Source organism: Bemisia tabaci, chromosome 2, assembly GCF_918797505.1.
Source record: "Bemisia tabaci chromosome 2, PGI_BMITA_v3".
Lineage (NCBI taxonomy): Eukaryota > Metazoa > Arthropoda > Insecta > Hemiptera > Aleyrodidae > Bemisia > Bemisia tabaci.
The window spans coordinates 877366-889611 of NC_092794.1; the positions used below are offsets into that span (position 1 = coordinate 877366).

The 12246-nt window shown below is 41.9% G+C and overlaps 1 protein-coding gene across 5 annotated transcripts in view; it reads right to left on the reverse strand.

Moving 5' to 3' along the window:
* Nucleotides 1-461: 461 nt before the first annotated feature.
* LOC109032005 (methylthioribulose-1-phosphate dehydratase) overlaps nt 462-12246 on the reverse strand; it is a 35704-nt gene continuing 23919 nt past the window's right edge. For all 5 annotated transcript variants that reach the window (XM_019043882.2, XM_019043884.2, XM_019043881.2 and 2 more), the window contains exons 4-6: nt 10570-10676; nt 9851-10053; nt 462-1744 (exon numbers count right to left, since the gene is read on the reverse strand). In XM_019043882.2, the coding sequence (XP_018899427.1) occupies nt 1645-1744; nt 9851-10053; nt 10570-10676 (410 nt within the window). In that variant the 3' untranslated portion in view covers nt 462-1644. The remainder of the gene's footprint in view (nt 1745-9850; nt 10054-10569; nt 10677-12246) is intronic.

The window sequence follows — 12246 nt, forward strand, 5'->3', positions numbered from 1 at the left end:
GAATGCACCGTTCAAGGATCGGCTTCAGCGGCGTTCCAGTATATATCGACTCTACCGTACTCTTTGCCGTTCGCCCAAATTAAGGCCGCTGGGGAAGCTTAAAGAATTTTTTTTTGTTATGTGTCCCCTTGCATACTTTACCTTGGTACATAAAAAGTCAATATGCCATATCGGATTTCGGAAAATTGTCAGGATTCAACCACCCTGAGGCTAAGGCGCCCCCTGTTTTGAGAAAAACGCATTTAAAGGTCTCATTAATAGTATCTGGCCACTTACGGTGACTCACATTGGAACTTTGACCCTTAGATCAAGTGTCCTTGAATGAATAAAGGTCGTTAATAAAACTTACACTGATTTAGTGTTGTGGGAGGAATTCTGTAAAATTTTCCGCTGTGTGCCCTTTTCTCGGAAAAGGACAGGTGGTCATGCTTTTGAGATGGACTTTAGAGACATGAACGAGCTTTTTAACAAAAATAAATTTTTATTTTTCTCTCCTGAATAATGAATAGTAAAAAATAGAAAAAAAACTTCTTTGGTGTCAAAAGTATTCCCCGCCCACCTGTCAGGACCGTGCGATATCTTCACAACGCCGCGGCGGCCGTGCCCCGATGTAGATAAACGAGATACATTGCGAAGCAGCGTGCGGTTTGCGGCCAACTGTGCTGCTATTTTAGCTGAACTTGCACATAACTGAACACAGAAAATTTGCTTAACCGCAGTTTTCATAAAAAGGGCACTTACGCTAAGAACCCTTTCCCTGGAAATAGCCTATAACCCCTGACTTAGCCACACAAAACTCGGGCTGTAGACTTCACATGTTAACTAATTCAGCTGAAACTCGGTGCATATCGTCGCCTACCTGACATAAGGGCGTAACTACAATCTGCGATGAACCCTGGGCTTCATACAATGCAATGCTTTTCCAGGCTCATCTCAATGTGTAGTTACGCCCTTATGTCAGCCAAGCGACGATATGTAAGTCGCAGGCAAATAGTGAAATCAGGCATTTTGTCAAATGCCTAGGCAGATAGTCAAATTTTGACGGTACACAAAATTTAGTGAATTTATGACAAAGAGCTCACGATTGTTCGCTATTTGTGGAAAAATAATTCATCAAACCTACGAACTCTTTTTGTCTCTTCGTCTTCAATTGCTTCACATATTTTTAAATGTTGAAATTCCAAAAATTCTGTATTTTACGACATGCTGAAAATTTCAAGATCAGTGTCTTTTCAGGAGCTTAAAATTGTTTAAAATACTGTTATGTGTGCAAATTTTTATTGAGAATTTTTTCTTGCAGGAGCAAGGAATTATTTTGTCTAAAATCAAAAAAAGAATCAGAATTTCAATCTAAGTTAGAATATTTGACTATTTGCCTGGGCATTTAACGAAATGCCTGATTTTACTATTTGCTTGGGACATATACACTAAGATACGAAGAAACCACTTCTGCAATTTCCGGAAAAAGGGAAGTACGCCCATCTGCTCGTTTTCTGGAAAGGTCCTCATAGGTACGTAAATATAATTTTGTGCTGAGATGTCACAGCATTGATGTGGTATTTACCCTTCTTGAGGGTTTTTGGAAGTTATCGTTTTTGTATCGTAGCTATGGTGAGACATCTTCACAAAGCTCAATGACTAAGATTACTTCGTTTTGTTCACTTCAGCAGGAGGTTCATGAGGCTCTATTCCGAAGGACTTCATTTGAACCGCAATTTCAAATAAGTAATCGTAACATTCACACCTGGAAGAATAATGAAAAAGCCAGATTAAATTTTTAAGAGCTCTTAAGCAGTCCTACACATCAAATAAATGGATCAGTAGGTAGCAATGAACAAATGATGAATGAGTAAAACTTCAGGGTGTCCCAGAGCACCCGTACCAGGCCTTTTTCTCGGTTGATTTAAGTCGAACTAAGTCGGGCACCACAGGGTTGAATAGAGAATCGACCCCCAGGGATCCGAATTTCATGGTATCGGAACTCCCCCCCCCCCAGCCCCCCTGGGAGGGGGTTAAGGGGGTCACGATCCTAAAAGTCGGGGCTTTCGATCGAATTTCGATTCGATTTCATTAGAATTGAAAAGTCCGAAAAAGAGCTTGATGCAAAAACGGCTTTTTTCGCCCCCCTCTGAAATTTCTTCAGACTTTCTCTATTGATTACTTATACTTGGGCGCTTCTTTTTCCAAATTTTCAGACCCCCAAAACATTTTGGGGGCTGAGGGCTAGGGGGGTGGAAGGCAAAACCTGTGAACCTCGATCTCTTGGACGAAGAAAGATATCGAAGTTCGATTTAGACGAAATGTACAGTGGGTCCCCCCTCCTTCCCCCCACTCACTCCTACATTTCAAATTTTTCCCGCCGTTGGGTTCTGGGCGTCCGCGCGTGAGCGGACGGATTCCTGTCTATTCCTGCGCAGACCCCATTCCCGCATTCGAGCTGCAGACGTGCGAAGAGTCAGTGAGTTTTTCCATTCCCGTTCCCGGAATTTCTCTTACATCCCATCAAAATGTGAGTACATTTTCTCTGTGAGTTGGTCCCCTTTTGGGGCCAACTAGATTTATTTTTATGAGCTCCGCTCCGGTCTATTTGCGGGTGAGAGTCTTCTTTTTTTTGAGTTAGTCATTCTTCAGTGTTTCGTCCTGTGTTCGCTTAGGCCCACGGCATGGCCTGCTCAACAAATCCTCTGTGTTCATTCTTGTTGTTCGTTATCCTGACTAGTTCCTTTTATCTTTATTTCTATAGTACAGTTTAGCCGGACCTATACAGAAAAATCTTCTAAAATTGCATACTTTATGATTTTCAAGGTCCAAATCCCAAAATCAGATTTTTAAATTAACATATGTGCTTTTTTCCAGTTTTTGGGTCTAAAAAATTTCTTTTAAACAAAGAGGTTGCAAAGATTTTAATTTTTTATTTGAACCAAAACCAGTTTTTTAAATTGTTCGTCTCTTTCCGCATCCAACGAGTGGTCCAGTAAGCTCGGGAACCAAACAGTTCCGGAGTTATGAGCGATTGAAGTTTCCGCTCAACGCACGCCGACAGATTTTCGCGCGCAAAAAAGCCGGATTTGACCGTTATTAAATTAGATTAAATGTTCAAACCGTGCAAAATGCATTTTTAGGGACCCTTGAAGGGTAGGTGAGTTCGGAAATTACAGATACTTCCAAAAAATTCACTTTTTTAAAATTACAGCTCCGTAGCGCTATTTTAGAGGCCCACCGAGCGCCGACCGGCCGCTCGATGGGTCTGTGCGGAGCTGTAATTATGAGTATGAGTGATCAATGGACAAAGTCTGAAGAAATTCCAGAGGGGGAGCGAAAAAAGCCGTTTTTGCAACAAGCTCTTTCACGTGAAATCGACCCCTGAAGATTCAAACTCGGAACAGCGGCTTCCTCCTTTATTTCCCTTTGGTCAAAAATTGACGCAGATTCTCCGGAAAAAGATGTTTCCCAGGTAATCAACTCCAAGGAATCCGATTTTCATGGCCCCGAGGCCCCCCCCCTCCCCCACCACCCTTGAGAGGTAAAATGAGGGGTACAATTTCCCCCGACTTTTGAAATTTTGCCTTCTCCATTTCCCCCCAAGGGAGGCTACAGGGGCTTCGGAACCATGAAAGTCGGATTCCTTGGGGTCGATTACTTGGAAACCATCTTTCTCCCGAGAATCTGCGTTAATTTTTGACCCAAGGGGAATTGTGGTGGGGGCCGCTGAATCCCTCTTTAACGGATCATTTTTGGGCGTAAAGTGGTCCAAGTTTGAATTTTTAGGGGTCAATTGCACGAGAAATTTTTTGGACTTATCAGTTCTAATGAAATTGAATAAAAATTCGATCAAAAACCCCGACTTTTAGGAATCAACCGAGAAAAAGGCCTGGTACGGGTGCTCTGGGACACCCTGTATAACGGATATTTGGTCTTAGATGCGGTGCTGGTAGGACAGGGAAAGATTCAAAGGAGTTATCCAACACCGTGCACCAGGCAGGGCGAAAAAGCGGGGACGAGAGCCGTCGGTACCCAATTTTGCAGTGCATCAGCAGGTTTACATGAGTCGGTTGCCAGACTAAGGACTTGGTTCTTCAGTGCCTGGTCACGGATGTCGTTGCTGATTCAGGATTCTGCTTCCGTGTAGACCAATGCTTCAGGCTAAAGCCTCGAGGCTATGGGCTAGGGTGGATCGCATTTTTCGACTTCGAGAGGAAAAACGCATATCTTCGAAAATAAGTTGTCAAATGGGCCCCATATGAAGTACCCAAACTTTCGCCGCTTAAAATTGACCCCCTAGTGCCTCATGAAGGCCTCAAAGGCCCAAATTTTTAATATATTATATTAAAGGTTCAAACACATGTTTCCTTACAGATTTTGTCAAATTGTTTGCCTGTGAAGGTCGTTAATTTCATCCGTGTTGACGTATCGTGCACGAGTAAAGCACAATTGGCCTGTTTTCACCCGATAAATAGGCGGTAGCGTCCTCCAGAATGGCCCATCTACAGTAATGTCGTAAAAATAAGTGTGACAGATTTTGCCGAATTACGACCACAAGGGCCGAAATTTCGTACGTTTTGGCGTATTTCTAACCGTTCACCCACAAACATGCGGAGAGGGCGTTCGAGCGATGCACCGCGCGGATCGTCGCGCTGCGTCCACGTGGTGCCCGCTTTGACCGTTTGGGGCCGGCCGGTCGGTCCAGGGAAACCCGGCGCGACGCGCGGCGGCAAGGTGCCGGCACCGGTCGGTGTCTATGCAGCCGTAATCTCATTGGCAAATCCCGTGTTTGGGGAATTTCAGCTATGGAGAATCTTACAAAGTTAGATAAGATGAGTGACGATCCACGACCCTCGGAGTTGTAGTGCTGACCTACTGTGATCAGTTGTCGCTCAAGTTTCTTATCGTTACGATCTCGCTCCTGTGACTCGAAGTGAAGTGACTTGTATCTCGATCTTTCTGTCTCTCCAAAACAGCTCTTTTTAGTGCTTAATTATCGCGAACGGAATGGCGAAGCATACGCCCCAAAGTTCGTCGCAGCCAATTTTCGACCGAGCATTAATTCCGACTTGTTCGCAAAATCAGTACTACTTCGAGTTCCCGCGAAGTACGTGAAAATTGTTAAATGCTTCAATAAAGAAAATAAAAATAAACCTGGAGTAAAAAAATGAAGACTTTAGGAGAGTGGCGAACAAACTTTTTAATATTTGCTCGTAGTTGCATAGCTTAGCGAATAAGTCGGGATTGATGCTCGGCACCAAATTTCACGAACTTTTTCCACAACACGGTCAACCGCTTTATGCACTGTTGGTTAAAGTCCACCGTTTTCCGATCGTAATACTTCACAAGTGTAAAAATAATATTTTATTACTTCCGTATAGGCTGCTTAAACAGTTCATCTTAATTTTGCAGACGAGCCGAAAATTGGCTGCGACGAACTTTGGGGCGTATTCTTCGCCATTCCGTTCGCGATAATTGAGCACTGAAAAGAGCTGTTTTGGAGAGACAGAAAGATCGAGATACAAGTCACTTCACTTCGAGTCACAGGAGCGAGATCGTAACGATAAGAAACTTGAGCGACAACTGATCACAGTAGGTCAGCACTACAACTCCGAGGGTCGTGGATCGTCACTCATCTTATCTAACTTTGAAAGATTCTCCATAGCTGAAATTCCCCAAACACGGGATTTGCCAATGAGATTACGGCTGCATAGACACCGACCGGTGCCGGCACCTTGCCGCCGCGCGTCGCGCCGGGTTTCCCTGGACCGATCGGCCGGCCCCAAACGGTCAAAGCGGGCACCACGTGGACGCAGCGCGACGATCCGCGCGGTGCATCGCTCGAACGCCCTCTCCGCATGTTTGTGGGTGAACGGTAAGAAATGGGCCAGATGGGCCATTCTGGAGGACGCTACCGCCTATTTATCGGGTGAAAACAGGTCAATTGTGCTTTACTCGTGCACGATACGCCAAAACGGACGAAATTTCGGCCCTAATGATCGTAATTCGGCAAAATCTGTAAGGATAGACTAGTCACACTTATTTTTGCGACATTACTGTAGATGGGCCATTCTGGAGGACGCTACCGTCTATTTATCGGGTGAAAACAGGTCAATTGTGCTTTACTCGTGCACGATACGTCAAAACGGACGAAATTTACGACCTTCACAGGTAAACAATTTGACAAAATCTGTAAGGAAACATGTGTTTGAACCTTTAATATAATATATTAAAAATTTAGGCCTTTTAGGCCTTCATGAGGCACTAAGGGGTCAATTTTAAGCGGCAAAATTTTGGGTACTTCATATGGGGCCCACTTGACAACTTATTTTCGAAGATACGCGTTTCTTCTCTCAAAATCGAAAAATTCGATCCACCCTACTATAGGCTCCCTTGGAATGCCTTGAATCGACAGTCTTCCTGCGGTTCGTGTTCCGTTTTCCCGGCTTCAACCCCGTTTCCCCGTAAAACCCCAACTCTTACAGCACTTCGCGTAGGCTTCAGGCCGTGTACCATTTGTCCGCCTTCGTCCCCGTTCTTCCGTGGAACCTTAAATCCTACAACAGATCCGTCAATCCATTCCAAAAAAGGGCTTCAACTGGAAAATTTTCCGAAGAACATTCAAGCATATGTGTGTCAAGCAACACCTATACTTTTTTTAGCGCTGAATCCAAATCTGAACTTCGCCACCTTAGATTTTTGCCGCTAAGGCCGCCATCTTGAAAACACTTCACCATTTGGTGCACTTCAGCATTTTTTCTCTAAAACACGTTCATAACTCGTATGGCAAAATGAGTTATTTGCAAAATGGAAGTACATTTAATTCTGATTGCGAGTTGCAAATCAAAGTTTTGATCAAATGCGTATATCCTCCGCCAGAGCACGCTGAAAGAAGTGGGAAATTTGAAGGAATCCCAATTTTGGTGATTTTCGCAAATGTCTCTTTTTAGGCGATTTTTGACAAAAACGGTTGTTGCAGAAATCAAAGTACCTAGACAAAGAATGCTACTAGAATCACTCTTAGTTTTTTGACTAGTGTTTCAACAGAAGTTAGGAGCGCTTGAAGTCTGAGACTCCAATGGCTGAAATTAGTGGCAAAGCTGGGTTACAGTTCGTTTTGAAAAAAGTTGATTTTCTGAAGACCATCCGCGATTTTTTTTGATAAAAATGTCAAGGAAGGTCTCTAGATTGAAATATTGAGAACCGCAAAATCAGGAGTGGGCCGCCGCTTTTTTTATTTTCGATTTTTGCTATTTTTAAGCGTACAATGGCCGCAGAAGACGATGTGTGACCACCAAAACCCACCGCTCTCTGGTCAAATTAAGTTGAAATTTCATGTATGTTAGTCCTTGGCATGTAAATGGGTGACTTCAAAAGTTTCAATCCCTGCCTTAAGGATTTCACTCCCTTATGCGGTGTTTTCAAGTTACAAAACTAAATTTATATTTCCTTGTTAAACAATATAATTTATATTTTGTGTTATTTCCAACTGTCAGGAGAGTTTGGAAAGGGATGTAACCAATTAGCAATCAGTAATAATGGAAACATTTAAGAGCTTCCACAGGGACCAGTTCTATAGGACCCTGGACTCCCGTAAGAGCCAATGTAAAATTCGTGAGCAGGTACTAGTGCTGTTATCTTGCGAAGGATCCTCGCAACTTACTGCTGTTATCAGTTGTTGGACTTCATTAAAATCCGTTGGATCGCGTAGAACTGCAAAAAATCGAATTTTTCACCCTATTAACACATGCGACGAGCCCTTCCTCGTCGAAGGGGGTCGAAAACCGCCAAAAATATACTTATTTTTCAAGAATTCAGCCGCCTTATGTGTTATTTTTCAATCTTCGGCTTAACCTTACTTTTGGAGCAGGCGATGGATGAGTCGAGGTTCGGGGGGAAGGATCCTCTGAGTTGACTAGGGTCCTACGCGAGAATGCGCTGCAATCATCCGCTCACAACAGAACGGCGTCCTATGGAACTCGTCCCTGGCTTCCAGTTCATCAACCTATCTATATGATAATTGTTTTTTCTTACCCTGAATTATTGAAAAACATTCATTCCAAAAACTCCATCTGATGCTGGTAAGCACCAATAAGTCAAACATAAATCCCTATTTATTTATATTTAATTTTGTTTTACTACACTTACAGGCTTGATAAAGATGTTATGTCCTTTGTCCCCACTATCTGGAAACTGTAAGTCTAGACCCAAAGTGAGTAGGAAGTTTCACCAAATTATTTTACACTTGAGGCTGGACCAAAGTAATCTTTGCGGTCTGGTATTCCAATGGTTAAATGATTGACCGTCCTGGAAGGTCCTTTGCCCTGGCGATCAAGTTTTTGTCGCAGTTGTCGTCTCTAATTCTCCCAAACCTCGCTATATTCAATCCCTTGTCAAAGAATTCACTCTGTGCAACTTGCTCTTATGAAATTTTCTCTTCGTTAATCAACTGATGTTTTTTGTTTAAAATCAAAGAACCATGTCAGCCGTTTTTAAGCATAATTTTGTGAAACCATCCTAATCCTAATTTTTTTTTTTAAAGAAAAACTTAGTGACGTTGGTGAAATTAACTGCTCAGTTAATGAGTTTGTTCCCATTTTTGTAATCAGTTAGCCACTGAATGTAAGGATGATGGCAAATTTCTTGATTAAAACGACTATATTTATGCATGGCCTGTAGAAAAACATAAATGTAACGGCTGAAATATGCGCAGTATGGTAATGTTACGGATGCATTCTGCTAAGTGTCCCGGCCCCTAGGGAATAAAATTGAATGAAGAAAAAAGGAGTCCATTAAACATGTTTCTTTTAATTAATCTCACTTAGAATAGGAAGTTCGCTGGGCTGAATCGACTAATCTAAACCTGTTGTCTATGGTCGTAAAAAAACAGTCTGATTTTCCTTTGGTATTAAAATAAGTTAACCTATGTAATCTAATCTAGTGTATTGAAATAAATTCAATGAATTCATGTTTTAATTATCCTGTAAAACCTAAAATAAGGCATTTCTCTAAGTTCAATGAATTTTTTCTTTTCAGAAATTGAAAATATGTTTCTGACTCCGAGAATGTAATTTCTTATTACCATGCATTAATCTCTTATTGTATGCTCACATGATTATCAAATTTTTAATTTGTACAAATATTTATTTATTTCTTCAATAAATGCCATGAGAAGTCTTCCCAAAGAAGGAATTCACCACCATCACAGTGGTGAGGGGGGTTTGAAGCTTTTCAAAGAACCTTAAGTTATTTAAGTTAAAAGTTTTTTGTTTAAATTGGAGATTCATGTCTTTGATTCTTGCTATCTTGCGAAAGCAAAAATCAAAGAACGTGAAGTATCTGTAGTGGGGTGGTTCTGAGAGCCCCATAATTCTCTTGCTAGAGGGTAGGGGGGTCTTTGCTCATTGGTATCAGTCCAGTTTTGTCAACAAGAGCCCAAGTTTGGATTTGGCGCGTCTGGCTCCAGGCCAATGAGGAGAGAGCTCTTTCCTCCAAGCTCCAGCAGTGCACTAACATCCTCCTCGTTAGGTAGACGCACCCTTGTGTCAGCAACTCTTTTTCATTTCAATACTGAAATAAAAATCACTTTTTATTACAGTATGTTAGTTTTGAAATCGGGGTAAGCCCTCTAAGGATTTACTTCTTTAGTTCTTCTTGTCTTTTCGTGGTCGGTTCGGTTTCAGTGAGATGCTTTAGGTTCTCCTCACTTAAAGACTTCATCAAGAACAGCTCCAGTGTTTGTTCTGTTCTTTCTTTTTCCCTCAAGGTTGTTTCCTCCGAGTCTCGTGGTCAAACCATCTGTTCGACCATTCCGCACCAATACATAAAAACTCCTTAAAAAAGAAGGATATCTGTAGGTAATACTTACTGTGTTTTGGCTTGTTTCCATGTGTCTCCCCAAACATATACTCCGTGTCTCCTAACTAGAACTGCCGTAGTTTCAGGGTATTGTTTCATTGCCTGTGCCATTGAGTCTTTGAGATCCTCTTCAAAAGGCGTATTTTCAATTATTGGAACAACCAACTCTTCATCATATCTGTAGTAGCAATTTTTAGCTTCATTTCTGATACCCTGAAAAAAAGGTTCTTATTCACGATGCCTTTCACAGTAAATAGAATACTCTGCAAAACTATTCTAATAATGTAGCTTGGTCCTTCTTGGAGGGACTAAACCATTACGAAAACGTTTGGTAAAGATTTCTCTATTCACTCTGATTGGTCTGATCGTTGTTGCAACAGAAATATTGAGGTCAAACTCTAAAATCTGTACTTGTATAGCATCATTTCAACATTTCTGCTTATGGCTACTCTATTTATGAGAAGTATAATCGGTATGCTACGTATCCATGCGCAATGACACATTTCTTCTCACTGTGCAGTATCTGAAGTTGTACTTACTTTCTAGATTGGTTACCATTTCAATGGCTAGAGCCCAATCCACCCCTCTTCCATTAGATTGAGAAGTAGATAACCATCTACCTGCCATATCTGCCAAGACTTTTCCCCATCTACCACCTGAGGGACAAGCTCTCTTAAGGTCAAGGAGGCCTCTGAGAGCTAAAGCAGTCTCATTGCCAAGGAAACTTACCTTAATCATTTCTTGATGAGTAATCCGAAAAACAGGACCTGGGTACAATAAAGTCACCATCACTGCTGCTTTTGAATGAGTGTGTATCACCGCTCCTGCATTGCGATCTGCAGAAAAAGTATAAAAGTCAACTTTTTTTAGATGCACAATGAAATCTGCAGTGGAGGTTGCAATTTTAATGGCAGTTAAAAGTCCACTGAAATTAGTTTCCTATTTGAGGTGAATCAGGGCGCGCCTAACGGGTGCTATCTAAACTAAAATAGTTTACTTACTTGGGTCATTTGTAATGACCACGAAGTGTACTTAATGAATAGGCCAAACCTACCTGAAGAATGCCGAAGCTATCCGAACGCAAAGGTACATTATTGATGACGACAAAAGCCAACGGAGCCCGAATATAACCCACGAAAAACAGGATAAACACCTGAGTTACACTGAAGTAACCGGCAAATTTTTTAAAAAAAAAAAAAAAAAAAAAAAAAAGGAGAAATTAGTTTGTCAGGCGGTGGCGGAATTTGCATCCGTCCCGTATTGATGGCCACAATTTATGTTTCAATTTACATAAAATAATCCTGTAATTGCTGTTTACTTCATTCTTAATTGAATTTTAAGAATGCGTCATAAACTAACATTTTGTCTGAGAGACCGAATGTGATCATGCGCAGGAAAAAAAAGTCAATTTACAAAGAACTAAACTTATACCCTGACCCATTATGACCCAGATAAGACCACCCGCGCCGGTGACGATGAGCAAACGACGAGGCTTTGCTCAGCAAAGCCTCGTGAGCGTCGGAGTCCGAGCATCGAGTGCACAATAGTCCGACCGGCGGGACCTTCGTTCACGCATATTAAAAGGCGAATATCTCGAAAACCGCACATGGGATCTCTTTCGGTCCGCGAGGGATTTTGATCAGAATGACTAGCTGAGCAACATCTCAAAGTTGCATCAGATTTTACCCGGGGGGAGATGTCCCATAAGGAAGGTGCGGGGTTCTTTTCGTTCGTCAATTGTTAACGAAATCCATAAACAGTTGTCCTTGGTATTTCCATCAACCAATCAAAGCCGGGTGGCCTCTCTACAGGACTGTTGATGGGTTTCACTCTCTCAACCGGAATCGTCAACAGGTTCGATAACGTGGTCCGGAGCACGTTTACGAAACCTCGGGTTTAGGAGAATACTCTCAAAGGGGGGGGGGGGGGGAGGGGGGACGCGAGGACTCGTGCGATCCCGGTCATCAGGCGGTTTATTCAAAAACGGCAAAAAGATCTCTAGCGCGGATTTGAACCAATTTCTAGAATGTTATTCTACTATATTGGACACTCCCTTTTGCAAAATTTTAAGTCCTAAAACGAATTATTTCCGCGCAGCAGCGTTGCCAAGTGTAAAACTGTAAAATTCCATATCGATCGAGCGAATCAAGATTTTGAAGTGCGGTGTGTGCGAATCGCTGAACTTCTTCTATTGAAAAGTACTTTTTTGTAGAATACCTACGTCATTAAAGTGGAGGGTTGATTAATTTTAACTTGTAATGATGCTATTTTTCATGTATTTCCGTGATAGATTTTTTTAAAATTATAATACATCGTCAAAATGCCTTTTCTTGCAATCCAACAAAAAACTATCGAGTGCTTGTCTGTTTCCTACCTACCTCCTGAAGAAACAACGGGAAAGGGCGT